This window comes from Mustela lutreola, chromosome 6, assembly GCF_030435805.1.
Source record: "Mustela lutreola isolate mMusLut2 chromosome 6, mMusLut2.pri, whole genome shotgun sequence".
NCBI classification, from domain to species: domain Eukaryota; kingdom Metazoa; phylum Chordata; class Mammalia; order Carnivora; family Mustelidae; genus Mustela; species Mustela lutreola.
Window position 1 is genome coordinate 68847312 of NC_081295.1, and position 23642 is coordinate 68870953.

Below are 23642 nucleotides of genomic sequence, written 5' to 3' on the forward strand. Positions count from 1 at the left end.
TCCATGTTCCAAAATTTTTTTTCATATTATTTCTTTAATATCTTCCAAACAGTCCATTTAGAAACAAACTACTGAACAAATATATAAAACCAAAAAAACCTTAGCAGGAACATGCTTTTTAGGTGTCCATACACTTCCTTTGTGTATTTTCACAAGGAAAACACTAGATTTCCACACCCCTATTTTCTCAGATTAGAATTATCAAAACTCAACCTGAGACATCCTAGACTTTAATAAATGATTCTGCATTTAATTTCTGTAATACAGACCAATAATGGAAAGAATAAAGAGCTTATATGAAAGCTTTAGGGACAAACAAGAATTATAAATAAATTGTTCTTACAAAAATGAAAATGTAATCTCTAATAATCAGTGAGAATGAACGATATGGTTTCAAATTCTAAACAAAGGTTTTTTAAGGACAGGCCCTATTTCCATTCCCTTTCCATGAAAAAGTCAGATGTCACTGGAAATTAGGAGGGTATAAATTTATATTTAGCATAAAGAGGATCATTATTTAGATTTTTTTCCTTTCCACACCTTGCACTATGGGGATTCAATCTTAAGGGCTCTGGGTATTTGGAATTATTTGGCTACTTTCCTGAGGGGACAGAGTCATTTGAACATTAATATAGCTCTGGTAAGCGGGGGGTAAGTGGCATTCGTGCGCGCATCATGGCACAGCTCTTTGTTCACCAACGTGTCTCGGATATGAACTAGTAGGTGATACAGAGAAACTATGTTTTTAATTCAAATAGCATCTTATGTGATGATGAAAATTAACTGCTTATTCATTACGAAGTGAAATATCTTATGAGATGAGGAAATGAATCACTTTTTAAACATGAAAATAAGAATTTGTATTTACAAAGAAATAGGGGAAGAATGTACTGGCAATTACTGACATATTGTACATATCTTTTTTTTTTTTTTTTTTTTTTTTTAAAGAATCTTTCAAGACGGCAAGGACGTCTTAGCCGGGGAAGACGACCATTTTTCTGGGTCTCAAAACCGATTATCATGAGCAGTGATTTTCTCCCTCCTGAGACTGAGCAAAAGTGCTTTGAGAACCTGAATGGATCCTGCGTCAAAACTCCCTACTCACCAGGCCCCCGCGTGATTCTCTATGCAGTGTTTGGCTTCGGAGTTGTGCTGACTGTATTTGGAAACCTCTTGGTGATGATTTCAATCCTTCATTTCCAACAGCTGCACACCCCTACGAACTTTCTGATAGCGTCTCTGGCCTGCGCTGACTTCCTGGTGGGGGTGACTGTCATGCCCTTCAGCATGGTGAGGTCTGTGGAGAGCTGCTGGTACTTCGGGGACAGTTACTGTAAATTTCACTCTTGTTTCGAAGGGTCCTTCTGCTATGCTTCTATCTACCACTTGGGTTTTATTTCCCTCGATAGATACATTGCTGTCACTGACCCTCTGGTCTATCCAACCAGGTTCACAGCGTCTCTGTCTGGCCTATGTATTGCCTTCTCCTGGCTCCTTTCTATTATTTATAGTCTTTCCCTTATTGGCACGGGTGCCAATGAAGCTGGGCTGCAAGATCTGGTAAGTGCTCTCACTTGTGTGGGAGGTTGCCAAATCGCAGTGAATCAAAGGTGGGTATTGGTGAATTTTCTATTATTTTTCATACCCACGCTTGTGATGATAATTGTCTACTCCAAGATTTTCCTCATCGCTCAAAAACAGGCTAGAAGAATTGAAAGTATGAGCAGTAGGACTGTGAGATCGGCAGACAGCTACAGAGACAGAGTAGCCAAGAGGGAGAGGAAAGCAGCAAAAACCCTGGGAATTGCAGTGCTAGCTTTCCTGATTTCATGGTTGCCCTACTTCATTGATTCAATCATTGATGCCTTCCTGGGTTTCATCACACCCACATATATCTATGAAATACTGGTTTGGATTGCTTACTATAACTCAGCAATGAACCCCTTGATTTATGCTTTCTTTTATCCTTGGTTTCGAAAAGCCATCAGACTAATTGTCACTGGCAAGGTCTTGAGAGAGAATTCCTCAACGATCAATTTATTTTCTGAGTAAGTGTAGGTTTTAGATTGAAAATAGACTCGCAACGAGCATGGCATTGGGAAGAAAAAAATAATCATAATTGTGCAAGACTTTTTTTTTTTAAGATTTTTATGTATTTGAGAGAGAGTGAAAGTGAGATGACAGAGGGAAGAAAAAGAAGCAGACTCGACGCTGAGCAGGGAGCCTGATGCAGGACTCAATCCCAAAACACTGAGATCATGACCTGAAGCAAAGGCCAACCCTTAGCCGACTGAGCCACTCAGCAGCCCCTTGTGCAAGATCTTCTAATGTAGAATAATTGAATTAAGCTTTGATCCAGACACTTAAATTCAGGTTCAGAGTTCTTTGATAAATGCAACATTAAAACCCATTTGTGAAGGAAATGGCATGGCCTTGGAGCCAAAAATACCCGGACTACAGTACCAACTTTGCCATTTAAAGCAGCTTAGTTTACACTGAGCTCTACTGTATTTCTCTGCTGAGTAATCATTCCCTTGTGGTATTTTTCAGAAAGATTAGGACAATATATATAAAAAGCCTAGTATAGTTTTGTTATTCTAAATCCTGCCTTTTGTTACTTTATATGATCAATTCCTGACTATATATTCTCTTTGTCCTTTTGCAATATATTTTTTTAAAGATTTTATTCATTTATTTGACAGAGAGAAATCACAAGTAGGCAGGAGGCAGGCAGAGAGAGAGAAGGAAGCAAGCTCCCTGCCATGCAGAAAGCCCGATGCGGGGCTCGATCCCAGGACCCAAGCCGAAGGCAGAGGCTTAACCCACTGAGCCACCCAGGTGCCCCGCAATATTTTTTTAATAAAGTTCAAATACAGCTAAGAAATACTTACAGAGGTGGTAACTCTTTGCTCTGACAGGGTAAAGGAACGAGTCCGCACTATCTGGCATTCAGATCTGTGAGTCTAAAAATGTGATTTCAGAGTCAGAAAAAATCAATCAAGAGAAACATCTCCTAACTCAATATCATTATTTGCAATGGGAAAGATAGTTGGCACCATAGAAAAACATTTATTCAGTAAGCTTCTCCCTGTTAAGTCTGCTTATAGAATTACATTAGGATTCAGAAATTTTACCAGTTACTGTATGTTTTAAGAAAGGATTTTAAGATTGTCATTTATCGTGCTACTTTATTTTAAGATTCATTTCTTTTTTTTAGTCACATAATTGAGCTTTGTTCCACAAAATACTTATAGGGGCTTTCAAGGATATACGTGAAAATGTAAGTTAAAAACGTGTCCAAAAGAAGAAAGAAAACTGAAATGTAAGGCATAAAAAGCCAAGACAGAACCTGCAAAATGCACTTCATATGACCCACAAACTTGATTCAAAGGTGAAAAAGGGAAACTGAGCTAGTTATGCAATTCACAGTGGATCAAGCAACCCCAGCCAGTTAAGTCTTTTCTTGGTACTAACACTGAAGGGGGGCTGAATGTCTCAAGCACGATGTGAATAAATCACGGATTCTGCTCTAGCCCCAGTTTTATTGCAATCACACACCGAGATTTTAAAACCAGGTGTCGAATCTTTGGATCAGGAGTGAATGTCTATCACAATAATCTTGCACTATTTTTTCAAATTTCTAGCTTGATGTCAATCAACATTGTCCTCTAGCACATCGTTTCTATTAATACACAAATGGTATGATGCGGTAAACCTTTCTTGAAATAGCGTGTTATTTCTGATTATACTGTGCTTGTGAGACACGCTCTTGTCTTTATTGAATTTTATGGATGATTAAAGGCACCCTAGAATGTTCAGTATTGTTTTACCTACAACTCTTTAGTACCAACACTATATATCATCAATTTCTTTTGATTCCAGTGGTTTCAATATAGCAACTGGCTCTGATCCTGTTCTGCAAGCCATAGAATCATTACACTGCTTCATTTAATTAATTAATTTTTTAAAAGATTTTATTTATTTGAGATAAACAGAGCATAAGCCGGGGGGTGGGGGACAGGCAGGGCAGGGAGACAGTGGGAGAGGGAGAAGCAGACACCCCACTGAGCTGGGAGCCCAGTGTGGGACTCTATCCCAGGACTCTGAGATCATGACCTGAGCCAGCCCCTTAACTGACTGATGTACCCAAGCACCCCGGTGTCATTTTAAAGATAAAGAAGCTAAAATCAAAGTGTTTGAGAGATCTGGGGAATAGCATAAAGCATCTGGATTCAAATAAATACTTTCAATGTCTACTTTAATACATTTACACTGTTTTTTTTTTTAAAGATTTTATTTATTTACTTGAGAGAGAGTGAGAGAGAGAGAGAAAGCATGAGAAGGGAGAGGATTGGAGGGAGAAGCGGACTCCTCGGTGAGCAAGGAGCTCAATGCGGGACTCAATCCCAGGACCCCAGGATCATGACCTGAGCCGAAGGCAGTCACTTAACCAACTGAGCCACCCAGGTGCCCTGTATTTCTTTTTTCAGTAGCCTTTCAAAAGTGGACAAACCATTTAATGTTTACCATTAATTCCCTAGACCGACAAACTATTGTAATTTTATACGTGTGTGAAACCCCCACCTTAAAGAAACTAGTTCCTTTCCCCATTATTCTTTTCTGTGACCTATTCTGGTTGTGTGAGGCCTCTGCTACTGGCCTGTGTTTCCATGAACACGTACTGAGTGCTTCTGGTATGCAGTACGTGGGCTCTGGGACTGGGTGGATATAATGAGAAAGCCCATTTCAACCTAATAATGATTCATCTAGGTCAGGGCACCCTCATTCTGTGCATGAGACCCCTTCCCTGCCCTACCTCCCTTCATCTCTGCAATGACCCCGTAAGAGGGAAAATATGACTCCTGTTTCGTTACTGAGGAGCCTGAAGCATAAGAAGGTGAGTCACATGCCAAGGTGGCATATTTGTTAAACACTAGAACATGACCCATAGTCAGGCAGTCAGAGGGTAAACACAGCTGTCCCCCAACTATTCCTCCTTCACAGAGGAGAATGTGGCCCAGCCTCTCTGCATCCAAGTCCTTGGGAGCGATTTGGAACACAAGTTTTTTATACCAATTTCTACCAAAGGAAAATAGGAGCATCATAAAGAAAAGGGTCAAGTTCTTTGGGGAGATGGGGACATTGGAGGAAGTAATTGATCTGCTATGATGTAACATTTTAAGATTTTATTTATTTATTTGAGAGAGAGAGAACATGTGTGGAGAGAGGAGCAGCAGCGGGAAAGGGAGAAGCAGACTCTCCACTGAGCAGGGAGACTGGCATGGGACTTGATTCCTGCACCCTGAGATTATGACCTGCGCTGAAGGCAGACGCTTAACCAGCTGAGTCACCCAGGCACTCCCTGGGTACAATTTCATCCATAGTTTTCTACTGATCTATACCTCTTCTTCTTCTTTTTTTAAAAGATTTTATTTATTTATTTGACAGAGAGGGAGAGGAGACACAAGTAGGGAGAGTAGGAGTGGGAGAAGCAGGCTCCCAGCTGAGCAGGGCACCTGATGTGGGAATCGATCCCAGGATTTTGGGATCATGACCTGAGCCGAAGGCAGACACTTAACCAACTGAGCCACCCAGGCACCCTCTATACTTCTTCATTGTGGAAATAGTATTTTGCTGTACACGGCTTTTTCCCGCTGAGGCTGAAGGGAGGGTTATTCAGGTATACTCTATCTTAACTACTAAGGCAGGATTGACCTACATACCATGCACAATCACAATCTTGTTTTATACTATGACTTCATTTGACTTCTTTGCATCTTTTCGCCACACAAATCACTCCATCTCACGTAAACATTATTGAGGTTGGAAATTTCATCTTCTTTTTTCAACAGTTGTCATTCATTCATTATTATGAATAACAATATGATCATGTTTGCCAATTTTATGCACCTTTAATAGCTCATGTATTTAACAGTACCTTGTAAAGTTTCTCTTTGTTTTTCCATGTGCAAAGATTAAAACAATAGAGATCGTACAAACATTTCTATATGTCCTGCTTTCTTAGGAACCACTATGTTCGATCTGTCTATGACATTACTTTCTGCTTTCTAATGATCTGTTGTGCATATTTGTTAATTAAAAAAAAAAAAGCCTATGTTCCTAAGGAGAATGTCCCTCTCATTCATCTTTATGTCTCCAACTGGGCCTTACACTATACTTGGAAAGAATGGATCACCAATAAATCTTTATTGAAAAAATAGTATGTATTCCTTTAAATATAGAAATATTTTAATGAGTTTATATGGAATGTGCATGGTCTTATTAAGAAAAAAAATAGTCTTAGAGTTTCTCTTAAGCTCTGTTGGTAAGAATGGCTCTTGCCTCTTTAACAACCTTATATTAAGTGCATTTTGGGTTGTGTTTTTCTCAACTCTGATTTTTCAGTCAATTTGATCATATCTAATTTTTATTCCAGATTCCATATGGATCTCATAGTGCTTATCATTATCAATGCTGAGGATTCATATGTGTTAATTTGGCATATAGTGTGGCCTATCATGAGAAATAATTTTATTTGAACTGTCCCCTGAAAAGGGTCTCATTCTCTAACTCTAGTAGGGCGTTAGTCGTGGAATTCAAGGAAAAGAAAAATTCCCAAACCAGAGTGTATTTTTCCACATTCCCTTTACCACCCAGAACTTAGACTGTGAAGAACTGAAAGTTACCTTTAAAATAATCTAAATTAAGCCATCCTTTATTACATGCAGCTGCGTCTTAGGTAACCTGCTCAAGGTCAGACAGCTGGCATCTCGTGAATCCCTGTAGAGGGCTGGCCGCACTCCAGCACCAGCCAGCTGTGCCCAGGGCCGGAACTGATGCTTCTCCTCTCCTCCAATACGTGGTCCCAGCACAACCTCTACTTTCTGAAGTTTGCCTCAACTCTCCCCCGCCTTGGACCATGGCCTGCTCCTATATATACACACACATACACATTCAAGGTTTTCTATTAGCTTTGAAGAATTCTATAGGACTTCAGTTACAATCATAATATGAACTAGAATTAGAATTCTCGTTCAAGAATGAAAATCCATGAGAACTTTAAATAAATTTCTCCATTGTCTTCTAGGACAAGTACACTGAGGAGCAGTGTTTGGCCAGTATATGGCCATTCCTTAATTGAAGCTAACTAATTCCTTGTGGTCCCTGTTTAGGAGTTATTAAGATTTTATTTTTCTACTTGTCTGAATTTGTTGCCTTTTTTTTTGTTGTTGTTGTTCAGTTGTCCTCTTCGTACTTTCAGTTTGAAGCCTCAGACCTTTCTTCCACCCAGAAGAAAGGTCTTTTCAATCAATTTGATCCCATCTGATTTTCATCTTTCAAAAAATTTTTTTGGGATATTTCACTGGGACTTTAGGATTAAGGTACAGTGCTCAACTATCTTGGTAGGACTGATCTTCTGATGGCATGTGCCAACTCAACCATCCCAATTGTGAAAACACTGAAATGTTTTATACTGCTTGGTAAATATCTATTTCCCTGAAGCCCCTACAATCCCCTATTTACTCTCCCTAGAAACTCCTCCCCACACTCCGAAGGCTCCTCATGATCCAGCAGCTAAAAGATCAATACAAGGCAAAGGAGGACATCTCCAGGCCTGGCTCTGCTTCTCAGAGTAGCATGCATTCTGACCCATCATGGCCTCCATCCTGCTATTTTTAGTGTTTTGAAAGATCAACTCTGAGTATTGAGCTAGAAATCAAGTGGTCACATTCTGAAGAACATTTTACCAATGATAAATTTAATTCTTTCATAAAAACTTAAATAGGGGAAATTGAAGAATGTATTCAGAATTGCTGAGTGATTGTCATTTGCTTTCTAAGAAATGAATGAGATATCTCAAAATGTATGGTAGGGCAGTGGGAAGTAGTCTTCAAATTATTCAGAAAAAGCATGAAGGAATGGAACTGTAGTCATCGGATTCATCCTTTCTGTTGGTCTGTTTGGAAGCCGGGCTCATGGAATATGTCACTAGATTTGAAACAGTCTGAACTTGGTGCACTGCAAACTTAAAATGGCTTTACAATTTTATCTACTACAGTAGGAAAATGCTCAATTGACTCTCCCTTCCCCATCTTTTAAAGATTTTTATTTATTTTATTTGACAGACCACAAGTAGGCAGAGAGGCAGGCAGAGAGAGAGAGGAGGAAGCAGGCTCCCCACTGAGCAAAGAGCCCGATGCAGGGCTCGATCCCAGGACCCTGGGATCGTGACCCGAGCCGAAGGCAGAGGCTTTAACACACTGAGCCACCCAGGTGCCCCTCCCTTCCCCATCTTTTAATAACACAATAAGATCTAAGCAGATCTTATTGCTTTCCACTCAAATTTCCAATATTTATAAGCCCATAATAAATTCTTCCTAATTCAGATTAAAGCTTTGTAATCACACCCAGTCAAGACTCTTGTCTTTCTGTGGGGTCCAGGCCCAGGCTCCCGGCCCTAGAGCGAGGAGGAGTAGAAATATGCTCTTGACTATTTCTTCCACTCTCCTTTCCTGCCTACGGGTCCACCTGGCCTCCAGAGACGAGCAGCAAGGGAATAAGGAGAATAATACTAATAGGACAAAATTGTCCTCAGATCTGGTAGTGTCAGAGTCTTGGTGGACAATGCCCTGAAGGCACCAGGTGCCCTAGTGGAGGCTCTGTGATGAGGCACATGCATGACTCCTTTCATGGGAGAGCCTCCCCACTGTGGTCTCCTGATAGAGGTGAGCCATTCTAGTTGACCTTCCAACTCTTCCTCAGAGTCTGTCCATGAAAGGAAACCTTATAGACCTTTGTTCTGGGGTTCCTTCATCTGGGGAACCTCTCCATTGAAGAAGGTGCTGGTAAGATGCTTCAAACTGATTCCCTGTTTAGATCTGTTTATTCAGGCGTCTTGCTATTGCTGACCTTCCCTGTCTCCATGATGAGCAGGGGAAAGCAGAGTTGGAGGAAGATGGCTGGGAGGAGAAAGAGGCCAGAGTGAGGAGAAGCCTGTCCTGTCACCTATTCAGGAGACACCAACGCATTAGTTCTGTGTGGCCTAGAGGACCTGTGGAAGCCAGTCAGGTGTGGCCTCTCCTGTGGGTCTCCCATTTCAAGGCACACTGAGAGTTTGGGACACATCCACAGGAGGAGGATGTTGGGAAAAGTCCACTGGGCACTGACCACAAGACCAGGGAACTGGGGATGGGAATGTCTCCTGCAGGGATGCCCGAAAGACCCACATATGCACTGCAGAAGAGAGACAGTATTTGATGGCAACACAGGGGTCATGACATTAAGCAAAGGTTGTGAGGAGACTAAATTCAGTAGAAAACTATTGTACTCCTTTCTTCTGTTCTCTACTGCTCCCTAGGGCATAGAGCAGAAAAGGAAGATGGGGTCAAGAATGAAAAATCAGATACGCCCCATCTCTAAAAACAGGATTTTTAAGTCCAGACTTGGTTAGCACTAGAAATGATGAGGTCAGGGATACTCAGTTAGATGTAGCTTATAGTTCTAAACATGAGTTTTAAAACAGAATTATTGGATTTTTAAGACTGAATTCAATAAAATTGAACTTTTTAAAAAAAATTTTCATCATAACAGTATTCATTGTTTTTGCATCACACCCAGTGCTCCATGCAGTCCGTGTCCTCTCCAATACCCACCATCTGGTTCCCCCAACCTCCCACCCCCTGCCCCTTTAAACCCCTCAGATTGTTTTTCAGAGTCCATAGTCTCTCATGGTTCACCTCCCCTTCCAATTTCCCTCAACTCCCTTCTCCTCTCTAACTCCCCTTGTCCTCCATGCTATTTGTTATGCTCCACAAATAAATGAAACCATATGATAATTGACTCAATAAAATTGAACTTTTAACACTCAAGAGTGATTGTATAGCTATGTCTCAGATCTAATGGAAGAATGAAGAAGCAAGATTTGCTGGAGCACATTTAGAGACTGTGATTGGGGAAAAATTAATTTCATGTTGTTTCTCACCCCAAAGTTTTCCATAAGCAGTTAATGCACATTTCTAAGAGATACGTGTTAAATACAAATCAATTAGGCAGTGAATCAAAATGAGAACTGATTCAGTTATAAGTAACTTCACGCATTGCTTGGACTGTCAGTTACATATATTGATTGTATTATCAATGCCAACTGCTGTTCATTTACGGTTTAATACTCTGATTTGTGTTTGGTTAGCTTTAGCCTCTAATCGAAGAACAAAACATTTTTCTCCCTTTCCTCTCATTAACAAATGTCTGGGTTTGGGCACTGGAAGGACACAAGGATCATTAACGCATCTTTTTCCCTGATAATGAGAAATGTCTAACACTTTGAGTCACTGGAGAGATGGTTTACTTAATGAACTTTTATTTTTAGGAATGTCTGAGAAGTTCAAAACTTGCAAACTAATTGTCAAGTGCAGATAAGAGACTGAAAACTTTGGATGATGCAAGACAATCAAAAGTTTGCCTCCAAGTCCTGCCCTTGGTGCTAGAAAACATAACTCCTGAAAAACATGATTGCTGCTTAACCATGTTCTTTATCTGATGCAAATACTTTTGCTCAAGATATCCTTATGAGCATGATAGGAAGACTTATACATGTGCAAGAATTCTAGAGGCTTTAGGAGGAGTGTCCTGTTTACATGGCATCTAAGCTCTGGGCTAGTTGTTTTTTCTAGACTAACCTCAAATACGAATGTATAAAATAACCTAGATTCTGCTAATAGCATTCAAAGAATCAGCAAAAAAAAAAAAAAAAAAAAAAAAAAAAAAAAGAAAAAGAAAAAGAAACATTGCAAAATAACAAAATAATTCTTTTTCTTAGTAGACATTTCATATTGCTTTCTCTAGAAGCTTGATTCCTTGGGCATGTGTTTCCATTGGATCATGTTAGGTTTATTATCAGTCATTTTTACTTCACTTCTCTAATAAGCTTAGAGTTGACCAGATGCTGCCCAGGTTTGTTTTGAGGGTATAATAAAAGTCTTACTTGCTGAAAATAACACCTTTGCTATTAAAAATACTAATGGATCAAGATAATGGTTTCTAGAAATTTGGATCAGAAATCATAAAATTAGCTTAAAAATTGGGGGAACTAAACAATTTTTTTCCTTTAAGATTTTATTTATTTATTTGACAGACAGCGATCACAAGTAGGCAGAGAGACAGGCAGGGTTGTGGGGGGGAGCAGATTCCCTGCTGAGTAGAGACCCGCTTGTAGGACTCAATCCCAGGACCCTGAGATCTTGACTTGAGCTGAAGGCAGATGCTTAACTCACTGAGTCACTCAGGCACCCCAGAACTAAACAATTTAATGGATAAATTTTAACTCCGCCGACCAAGGACATGGTTAAAAAAGCAGCAACAGCACCAGGGACAACCTTTAGGTACTTTGCCATAATTTCATTTGAGTATGTTTTAATATCAAAAGTTGAAGAAGAATATAATCTAACAATAAAAGGACAGTCCTGTAAATTGAGTAAACTTTCCATCATGAGACATGTGTCCCACTTTCCATATTTTTCTCATTTTTTTTCTGACCAGTGAGAGGTTTGCCACAATCTAGTGCCGTTCCTAGACTGTCTCCAAACAAGATAATACCAAAATGCATAAATATTGAGAAATAACATTAGACACATATTTCCTTCTGTGTGGGTTCCCTGTACCTTTTAAAACCCGGCCTTTACCTGGTGACTGGGCAGAGAATGAGGCAGGCATCTTCCTTATTCCCCCTCATGATATGATAGCATTCTCCCCCCACCCTCCTTAAAACCCTAAGGTTGTCGGATTGCATAAGCCCCGCCCTCCTCAGTACTGCCAAGCACAGATTCCAGGGGTCTCCTCTCTTCTTTCACGTGAATTTTACTCCCCAGCACTCCGTCACACTCCCCAGGACTACTCTCCAGATACACAGTACATAAAACATGAACACTTGCTCTATTAAATGCTTTAGAAATATTCATTCCTACCATCCTCAGAATAACTCCGTGAACAAGGTAATATTAGTATCCCCATTTCACAGCAGAGAATACTGAGACTTCAGAAGGCTGAGAAGTTCAGGAGAGTTGGATTCTTGCTGAGGCAGACTGGACCCAGAGTCCATGCCCTGGACCATGAGTCGAGCTACCTCCCGGATCCTGGGAATCCTCCACCCCAGCTCAGTCTCTCACTCACGGGGTATTAGCCTAGGACTTGTCATCTATAGGGTCAGTCTCTTATCTGAAACCCTTGAGAATCAGATTTTTTTAATTTGAAAAGGCCGATCCATTATAAATTTGGAATAGACATGTGAAGCACTTGTGATCAACACAATCCTTCTCTGCACCAAAGCATGAATATTCAGACAGAGTGGTAAGAAATAGACATGAAATGATGACCTCATGTCAGTGTTTGTCACCAAATTAATTAGACACAAACCTCCAGGGTTCTAGTTTTTGGAACGTCAGAATCTGGACTTCTACTAAAATCTGAAATCCCTCCAGTTGGTATATCTGATTAATGACTCCTGCCTTTCAGGGTCACTTGTTCTAGAAAACCAACTGCAAGTAGTTTCTCACTTCTCAAATGCTGGGATTCTTCATTGTCCTCCTCACCCAGCTTAAATGCCAGCACCAATGATTCTAATCACTTCTTAGACGTGAAGTTGAAGTTGGAAGAAAAATCATGTACTTGTTCTTATTATTTTTGTTAATGGTTACTCTACCCACCTATCTGTCATTTTTTATTATTGGTTATTATATGCTACTAAGTTCTAACCATAAATTGTTCATTTCCTTCCTTATCTTTACTTACAGCTCCATATGGTGAGTAATATTGCTTCCATATTTAGAGAGGAGTGATCTGAAGCCAGGAGAGGTTAGGTAAGTTTTCTAAGATCACATGGCCAGGATTTGTTCTCAGAGATTTCCGTTTCACAGCCCTGTGCAATGATTGTCTAGGTCTCTGCTTTCTTGTCATAGAAAATGGGCTCTCTTTGGCTTATGCCCAACACATTTACTGTCATTATTATTGCTTTTCAAGAAATGACATGAAGAACAGAAATAAAACCCAAATGGCACTTAGAAGAATAACAAAAGATCTCATCAAAGTAAGAGTGAAATTGATAATACAAGCTCTCCACAGTGCTGGCCTCCCTCCTGGCCTCATTTCAAGCAGGTATACTCCCCAGCGAATTTTCTCATCACCTGTCTGGCCTCAGTGGACTTTCTGGTGGGTGGACCTGGGCACTCAGCAGAGCAATGAGGAGAGTGAAAAGAGCGTTAGGTATGGAATCAGGCCTGAACTTCTCTCTCATCTCCATGACTGAAACTCCCTGTCTTTTGTCTAGCTTCAAAATAAGCTGGATGTGGGAGAGGCTGTAGGAAATCTCTGTACCTCTCTGTCAATATTTCTGTATACCCAAAACTTCTGTAAGAAATAAAGTCTGCTTTTCTTAAAAGGGCTTACTCATGCCTAATGTATAAGATTAGTGCCTGTTAAATATCTGGGAATAATAGTTCTTGTTCCTTGCAATTTTCTTTCAAAGAAAATCAGATTTTTTGAAAGATTATGTTGATTTTTCTTTCCTCAGCCCTTTGCCCCAATTTCTTCTTTGTCAACCATTTTGTCACTGAATGGAAGAATGTTTTATTTTCCTTGGAGAGTGTTTTAGTTTCCTTGGACTGCCATCACAGATTCCCACAAAACTGTTGGTTTTATCCTCTGACAAAAATGTATTCTCTCACAATCCTGGATGCCAGAAATCTGAAATCAAAGTGTTGACATGACCATGCTCCCTCCAAAAGCTCCGGGATAGAGTCTTTCTCTGCCTTTTCCAGGCTCTGGTAACTCTGGGTGTTCCTGGCTTGTAACAGCATACTCAAATCTCTGCCTCCATCTTCACATGGTCTTCTATTCTTTCTCCATTTCTTCTCTGGTGTCTATTTTATTTTATTTACTTATTTGAGAAAGAGACAGAGAAAGGGTGAGAGTGGAAAGGTCAGAGAGTCTGAAAGGTCAGACTCCCAGCCGAGCAGAGAGCCCAATGCGGGACTCGATCCTGGAACTCCAGGATCATGACCTGAGTCTAAGGCAGTTGCTTAACCAACTGAGCCACGCAGACACCCCTCTCCTCTGGTGTCTCTTATAAGACCCTGGTCTTAGATTTAGGGCACATTCAGGTAATGAGAGCATCATCTTATGAGATGAACTTGTCTTAGCTAAGTTTGTAAAGACTCTTTCCAAATAAGGTCTGGTTCTGGAGGCTAGAATGAGGAATACCTTTTTGTGTGTATGTGTGTGGGGCTGGAGGATTACAATTCAACATATTACAGAAGGGAATGAGAGCTCTTTTGTTGTGAGGTTCTCACAGATAAGCAGCTGGGCCGTGATGGTTGAGGGTCTAGATGATCAGTTTTCAGGCAGAGAAATTTGATCTATATCCTGAATGACTGATTAACACTAACTGATGTCATAAAAACCTTATTTGTTAACTGTCACATTTATTCAATAATTTATAGCATTAGAATATCTGCAATTTTATATAATCTAAGTCAGTAATTTGATTAAAGAGTATCTTCTACACAAAAGACCAAAATATAGAAAAACTTCCAGTTTAAGTGGATATAGAATAAATGGAAGTAGTTTTCTTTAATACCAAAAGAGTATTGTTAAAAATAATTTATGGGGATGCCTGGGTGGCACAGTCGTTCAAGCATCTGCCTTTGGCTCAGGTCATGATCCCGGGATCCTAGGATCAAGTCCTGCATCCAGCTCCCAGCTCAGTGGGGAGGCTGTTTCTCTCTCTTCCTGCTGCTCTCCCTGCTTGTGCACTCACTCTCTTATAAATAAATACATAAATAAATAAAGTTTATTTTGTTTTGAAATATAATTGTTTCTAGTTTGTGAATTTATATGCCTTGATCCAGAATAAATTTAAAGCAACTTACAGAGAAATGTAAAATTCAAGCAAACAGTGTACACTAAAATTGTAAGCAATAGAAGAAAGAAGCACAGAAATGGGGGTGGTGGTGATCAATGGAGGCATAAATGGACCTAAAATATATATGTCAATCACAAATACATACGTGCACGCACACACACACACACACACACACACACATGCACACACTTGCTAATGGGAGCAAGAAATTTGGCCATTTTTAACAGCCAACACAAAAGGAGAAGTGTCTTCAAACTCACTGATTACAGGGGCACCTGGGTGGCTCAGTGGACTAAGCCTCTGCCTTCAGCTTGGGTCATGATCTCAGGGTCCTGGGAGCAAGCCCCGCATTGGGCTCTCAGCAGAGCAGGGAGCCTGCTTCCCCTTCTCTCTCTGCCTGCCTCTCTGCCTGCTTGTGATCTCTCTCTCTCTCTCTGTCAAATAAATAAATAAAATCTTAAAAAAAAATTCACTGATTACATTCTCAATAAAGAAAAGCACAAACCCATTGTTTGTTTAGGTTGCCAAACTAAGATTGCAGGGGATCTTGTCCCAGAAATTTTGATAAAGGGGACACTTCAACTTCCATGAGAATCAACAGATATCTGTTGATTTTTCCACTCAAAGACAGTTGACCTTTGAACAACATAGGGGTTTGGGATGCCAACCATTTGCACAGTCGAAAACTCATGTGTAACTTTTGATCTCCAAAACTTCAGTACTTATAGCCTACTGTTGACTGGAAGCCCCGCCAATAAAGTTGATTAAAACATGTTTTGTATATGTATTATATACTGTGTTCTTATAATAAGGTAAGTTAGAAAAAGGAAAATGTTAAGAAAACACTAAGAAAAAGGAAAATACATTTATATTACTGTACTGTAAAAATTTACATATAAATAGACCTATATAGTTCAAACTTATGTTGTTCAAGCGACAACTATAGTTGACCATTTGCAATAATCTACTCTAGGCATATTTGCATATTACTCATTGACAGTAAATCCAGAAAATATAAACAACTTGCCCAAGGTCACAGAGCCTGGGTGTCATATCCAAGATTTAGGATTCTTAGACCATGATATTCATTGCTCCTTCTCATTCCTCCATTGGGATTAGCCTTTGAAACAAGGTTCTATTTTCAATTTCCTTTCTATTCCTTTCTACCTGCCTCTTCTCTATGAAATATTTTGCTACATTGTGTTCATTTTTTGGTTGAGTCTGAGCAGTGGAATCCCTAGCTATGCAAAAAAATTTTGCTTTGTTGTCCTTGTTTCTCTACCTCTAATTAATTAAACTTTTGCAATTAACATATGAAATCCTCAGTCTGATAGTCTGTAATGCAATTGTTTAGATGGCTTATTTTTTCCCAAATATAAATTCTAATTACTTGAATCAATTTGGGATGTTCTCTGGTCCCTTGGTTATATTTTAGAGATGATTGGGTCCACCTAATAGACGTGGAGGGGTGGGGCTGGGCACCTAGTTTAAGATCTTCCTCTATTTTGCCTTGGCTCAAAAAATGTATCACTCTCAATTTGTTTTGATCCTGTGGGTTTTGGAAGCATTTTCTAAACCTCTCCCATATTGGGCCCTGAAAGTTGTAGGAGACATGTGAAAAAGGGAAAGAATATAAATCCTAAATAAATATCTTAAGAATTAGCTAAGATAGAATAATTGGAAATTAACACTGGTAGAAAAATGGAAGATGTCTAGATCTTTGTTTTAAAAGATAATTTATAGAGAAGTGGATTGTGTACAAGTTCTTCCTAGAACAAGCTCCCGGTCTCCCACCCATTCCTGTTTCCAGACCACAGCAGGCTTTCATCACTCTCTCTCTTTCTCCTCTCTGCCTTTCTTTTTTGGGCATAATATTTCACTCTCATTAAGTCACCCTCAGACTATTTAAGTCTAAAACCCCAGCTATTGTTCCACCCCATTCTCACTTTCTGTTTCCTCATATATATAATATTAAAATTCTACAAATATTTGAACTGTTTTTGTCTTACCCTGTTTGAAGGAACCACTTTGTCTACACCTGCCTGCCTCAGTGCTCTCTGCAACATAAGTTATCGTCTTTTTTTTTTAAATACTTTTCATTTGTATTCATGTATCTATTTCTTTGTATACTTGCTTAAGATTTGTTTCCCTCTCAAGACTGCAAACCTCATGATAGAGATCAAGTGTACCCAGGTTTTTTGTTCATTTCTTTGTACCCAGCTCCTGGCACTCAATAAATACATATTGAATGGATGGATTAATTAATTAATTAATTAACCTCAGAGTAATAAAAGAAGATATAAAGTTATTTCTTTATCCTAAGTGGCGAGTATCATATGATACTTCCCCCACCCTCCCCAGAGAAAATTGGTTTTCAATGAGTAGGTCATTGAGTGTTTCTCCTCCAGAAGACTCCAGAAGTCAATGTCTGGAGACATTTTTGGTTCACACAGTTGGGAAAATTTTACTGACATCTACCAGCATCTAGTAGCGGGGAGGCTGTTAAACACCCTTCAAGGCAGACAACAGATCCCCACATCAGGGTTATCTGATCTCAAATGTCAGCAATGCTGAAGCTGAGAATGTTCTGGCCTAGACTTTTGCCTATGTAAGCAATTATCATTATTTAACAAAACCAGATTCTCGGAAAATATTAGAAATAATATTAAAAAGAATCCACTTTTTAAAAGATTTTATTTATTTATTTGACAGAGAGAGATCACAGGTAGACAGATAGGCAGGCAGAGAGAGAGAGGGAAGCAGGCTCCCCGCCAAGCAAAGAGCTGGATGTGGGACTCGATCCCAGGACCCTGAGATCATGACCCGAGCCAAAGGCAGTGGCCCAACACACTGAGCCACCCAGGCACCCAAAAAGAATCCATTCTTTTTTTTAAATGAGAAATCAGATGCCGAGATGGATTAATGATGATACCTATGGCACTTTAAAACTTGAAGCACAAATTCACCCATACATCCAAGATCACAGCCCTGCAGTGTTAAGACTCTTGGACCTTTGAGAAGTTTGAACCTTGCTGTTCCTTGCTCTGCAATGTTCAACATTTCAGGGCTGGGAAATGACTCAAGAATCGTGTTCCCATTTCCCAGCTTTCTGTTCATTATTCTTTATCAGAATTCTTTGAGCAACACTGCAAACAGATATTCTATCAGCTAGACCCACAAATGTGTGTCGTCAGGGGACTCACAGCCCATTTCCTATGTGGACAGAGAGGCATCCCTGATCTCTTTCCAGAGACAATGGCTGAGAGGAGAACTGACCTCCTTCCTACCAGCACTGACAGTCACACCACTTCAGAAATGCTGGTGTCTGAAATAGCATGTTGTCTTTTAGTGCCTGTGTATTTCACCAATCTCAATGTATTTCACCAATCTCAAACCATCCTTAGTGTATGTTCCTATTTCTGTTTGCTGGTAGCCAGTGCAGAGGCAAAAGAGAGGGAAAAGCCAAGTATTAGCTTTCACTGTTTACACCCTATTGAACTTCTGTACAAAAAGCCAGTGAGGTGTCTTCACCAGGACTGAGAATAGGGGAAACACTCAAGTCTAAGAAAAAAGAAATCTTTGACCCAGGAAACAATGGCTAAGCAAATTTAATGTAGAGGGTTGTTTTGTAGAATACCTTTTCCTAATAATCACTGTTGAAAATAATATTTCAAGTTCACACCTTACACTACAGGATTCCGTGCAGGGATTCTCCCAATGTTCGCATTAATTTATGTCTTAGTCAGTAATACAGGTCAGACAACATAAAGATAAAGGGGAGGTGATCCCTAAGATATGATCCCATATCTGAGGCTGTTGTGAAGAGGAACACAAGAGGTAAAAATATCCCATATCTGAGGCTGTTGTGAAGAGGAACACAAGAGGTAAAAATAAAAACATTTATTTATGACTAAAATGGAATTTTGTCAAATTTTAAAGGAATCATGCATTGGTTATTTGAAATTAACCCCCAGTAATCTTATACAATATAATTTTGTTCAAGTTTATTTTGTTATAGAATACATTTGGGATTTGTAATAATAAATGGAAAACAGAAAAAACATTAGTAATAATATTTGATCATTTCTTCAGACTCCTGGTGTATTTATGTTTTTCTCCTCAGGAGTATTAAAAATTAGAATCCTACATCCTTTGTGAAAATCAAGAAGGACAGAAGTCTCTACAAGCACCATGAATAACGACTCATCTCCCCCTGCAGAGCAGCTGCTCTGCAACCAGAATGTGACCCCACCCTGCCTGAAAGTCCCTGTTCACCAGGACCCTGCCTGATGGCTGTTTGGCTCTGGGCTGCTGGCTGTGTTTGGAAACCTCCTGGTGCTGATTTCCATCCTGCATTTCAAACCAAGGTTCTCCTCGCCTCTCTGGCCTCTGCTGACTTCCGGGTGGGGTGACCGTCACACCCTTCAGTGAGGTCAGGTCTGTGCAGAGCTGCTGTTACTTTGGGCCAAGTTTCTGTCCCTTCCACACATGCTGCGATGTGGCATTTGTTTATTCTTCTCTCTTCCACTTGTGCTTCCTCTCCATCGACAGGAGCATTGCTGTTACTGACCTTCACCTACCCCTAGATGGTCTGAGGACTAATGGTAAAATCCCTAGGAAACACGGCAAATGCCATACCCCAAATCATCTGAAATAGAATCTCTGTAGTAAATAGTATGAACAGGAGGAGAATTAATTATCTCCACTTGAGATTTGTATTTTGATGTAGCTTCTATACCAAAACCTACATAGATGATTTCAAAAAGGAGAAAGGTAAAAATGCCCTCATTTATAAACAAAGATGCAAAAACCCTAAACAAACTTTCAAAAACTAAACCCAAATATAAAAGGATAATATACCATGATTAGAGTCTATACCAAGAATGAATGTTTGCTTTAAATTAGAAAATCAATTATTGCAACTCAACTTTGTAAAAGATTAAAATTTTACAATCATCTGATGAAATGAAGAAAGGCATTTGATAAATTTCAAAATTTATTCATTACTAAAAAAAAAAAAAAATTCTTAGCCAGCTAAAAAAATAAGATCTCTTGTACCTAGAGAGGTCTAGACAAAAAGGGCCTATTACATAGTATATGTAGACAAGGATATATGGATAGGCTATACTCAATAATGATATTTGAGAGTATTCTCTTCAAAATAAGTAAAAAGCCATAGACGCTTTAGTAAAAGATTCAGGGGCCATAAAATCTCTATAGATCTGCCTGCAGTCTGATCATTCATGTATGCATTATTTATATTTGTTTGTTTACTAAGCACCTATTTGTGCAGGTCTTCAACATACAAGAATACACACAAAATATATTCTTCTCTTAGGGGGGTTTCCATGTTAATATGAGATACAGACATAAAACAACATAATTCACAATGCTTAAAGCTAAAATTAACACAATTAAAAAGTGTAAAGTGAGAAACAATATCAACAAATAATATAAGTAAGATGAATAAATAGAATTCACTGAGAATATAAATTTAGGGCCAGGTTTAGAAGGATGAAGGAAGGTACTAAGGTCAAGAACAGGGAAAACTTTCAAAAATTGTACACAGCTTTGTACATGTCAATAACTATTTTACATCTTTCTCAGAATTTGGGTCACAGCTCTTATCTTATGGCTTTTAATAGTCTATGATACAGAAATGCTTCCTAAAACATGATAGAAATTCTAGGAAGACCCACGGGTACCTTCAATGAGTCACAAGGCACAGATTCTGGTGTGCAAAATGTGTTACTTTATTGTTAAGGCAACTGCTATTTTAATGGTAGCAAACAGCTTTTGAACACCTGCTCTATCTAGGTTTTTCACATGTAGGAAGTTCTTAAATAGTCACACACAGAAAATCCCATGAAGCCCATATGATCATTATTCCTATTTGACTGAAACCCTGAAAGTTAGTCACTTGCCCAGGGTTAAGGTGCAGTGAACAGTGAACTGGGGATTGGCATCCTAGAAATTTAGCTCCAGATCTTGTGTGCTGTTCCTCTATGCTCTATAGCTATTAATGAACTTGATGTCTGGGTAATGCCCCTGACCTACAGATAATGGGAAATTCCTCTCCATCCATCTGGATTTTCTCTACCTTCCCCTCTGAGTTAACTGGGCTCTGTGGATTAGAGATCTGATCTGGGTGACCATTCACCCTCAGTGAGATGTCCTGCCTGTTCTCTGGACTTTGGTCCAGTCCTGTCACAGAGAAGTCATCTCTTATACCTGCAGGTAAGGTTCCTGTAGCGCTTATCAGCCAATTCCAACATGCTTCTCTGAAGAGTTCAGCTATACTCTGGCATCAGGGGCCATGGAACATTTGGTGGAGTTTCTAGGACCGTCATGACTCCATGGCACCTTCATGGGCTAAGAATCTTTTACTCTTTTTGTCCCATGCAGAGCGAGGTTCTCTGTGAGGCTGTCTCAGGCTATGGGCTCAGAAAACCTATGCTGTCATCTCTGCTCTGTGGTCTTCATGTCCACTGAGTTCTATCCAGGGAAAGGAGAGAGAGCTTTGCCTGCACTTGGGTCTTCTTATTAATTGTTGTTGCTGCGTTAACAAATCAGCACTCACTTGGTGGCTTAAAATGACAGAAATTGATACCTACAGAGTTCTGCAGGCCAAGAATATGAAATCCAAAATCAAAGTGTTAGCAGGACTTCACTACCTCAGAAGGGTCTCAGAGAATTCATCCTAGCCTCCCCCTGTTTCTGCTGGCTGCCAGCATGCTTTGGCTTCTGGCCCCATTCCTCCAATCTCTGCCTGTGTGATCACACTGCCTTCTCCTCTGTGTGTGTCATCTCTCTGTGCCTCTTTCCTGTAAGAACATTTGGGATGGCATTTGGGGCCCACCCAGATGATCCCAGATAATCTCACCATCTTAAGAGTCTTACCTTAATCATCTTCAAAGACCATTGTACTCCAAATAATTTTTAATATTTATAGGTTCTAAGATTTAGACTTGGGTCTGTTTGTGGGACTTTTATTCAACCAACTGCATTGGCATATCAGTTATTAGTCCTTCCCTCAAACCAGACAGTATCTGGGGAGAAATGGGATTCTCCTCCCTCATAGACCTTCACAGCTTTCTCACTTATTTTTGTATTCCAGCTATCTTTTTTACTCTTGTTCTGGGATGCAGGAAATATTTTTCTATTGCACTCACTTCAAATCTGTTCACTATAAGCTTTTTTTCCTTTCTAACAAGGCCGAGACTTTGGAGACTCAAGTACTGCGGAAAACAAAAAATTAAAAAAAAAACAAAACAAAAAATGTTTTTTTCTTCTCCATTTTCAACTAAACCAATTAGAAGAGAATAAATATTCTAAAGAGTTTTTTCAAGTTTATCTTTTTTAGATTTTAATTTTTTATTATGTAGAAATATTAAATTTATAGTTAATTTGCCAACATTTTCCATGAGAAACTATGAAAATGTTCTCCAATATTTTCTTCTAAAACTTCATGGCTTTATATTTTACACTAAGATCGCGCCTGAAAAAAAAAAAAAAAGATCTCTCCTGAACAATATGTATGTAAGCGCACATGTGTTGTGTAGGGGAAGAGTGAGAATCAGAACATTTTTACCCCAAATAGATACCTAGAAGTTTAAAGACGATTTATTGAATATATCATCTTCCCCCATGAATATGTGACATCCTAAGTTTGCATTATAATCAACAGTGACAGTATTAGATGATATTTATAACATGCCATGACAGGCAACTTATTATTCCCATATCATGCTGAAGAAGTGAAGGGACATACTACATGAAAGTAATTATGTTGAAGAGATAATTATTGTGGTGAATGTATCACTTTGTTGTATGAATGTATCACTATAAGAGAATGTCCTCTAAATATTGAAAAAGAAAGCCAAAGTTGGTGGCATCACAATTCCAGACTTCAAGCTCTATTACAAAGCTGTCATCATCAGACAGTATGGTGCTGGCACAAAAACAGACACATAGATCAGTGGAACAGAATAGAGAGCCCAGAAATAGACCCTCAACTCTATGGTCAACTAATCTTTGACAAAGCAGGAAAGAATGTCCAATGGCAAAAAGACAGTCTCTTCAACAAATGGTGTTGGGAAAATTGGACAGCCACATGCAGAAAAATGAAACTGGACTATTTTCTTACACCAAACACAAAAATACACTCCAAATGGATGAAAGACCTCAATGTGAGAAAGGAATCCATCAAAATCCTTGAGGAGAACAGAGGCAACAACCTCTTTGACTTCAGCCGCAGCAACTTCTTCCTAGAAACATCACCAAAGGCAAGGGAAACAAAGGCAAAAACAAAAAACAAAAAACAAACAAAAAAAAAAACTACTGGGGCTTTATCAAGATCAAAAGCTTTTGCACAGCAAAAGAAACAGTCAACAAAACCAAAAGACAACTGACAGAATGGGAGAAGATATTTGCAAACGACATATCAGATAAAGGGCTAGTGTTCAAAATCTATAAAGAACTTATCAAACTCAACACCCAAAGAACAAATAATCCAATCGAGAAATGGGCAGAGAACATATACAGACATTTCTGCAAAGAAGACATCCAGATGGCCAAAAGACACATGAAAAGTGATCCATATCACTCAGGATTAGGGAAATACAAATCAAGACCACAATGAGATATCACCTCACACCAGTCAGAATGGCTAAAATTAACAAGTCAGGGAATGACAGATGCTGGGGGGATGCAGAGGAATGGGAACCCT

General features: G+C 39.3%; 2 protein-coding genes across 2 annotated transcripts in view; one reads left to right on the plus strand and one right to left on the minus strand.

The window, feature by feature from the left end:
• LOC131833165 (trace amine-associated receptor 6-like) overlaps positions 1 to 23642 on the minus strand; it is a 46982-nt gene that overhangs the window by 17887 nt on the left and 5453 nt on the right.
• On the plus strand, positions 1021 to 2052 carry LOC131833164 (trace amine-associated receptor 7a-like). The gene has a single exon (XM_059176347.1). The coding sequence runs from the start codon at positions 1021 to 1023 to the stop codon at positions 2050 to 2052; it is 1032 nt and encodes a 343-aa protein (XP_059032330.1).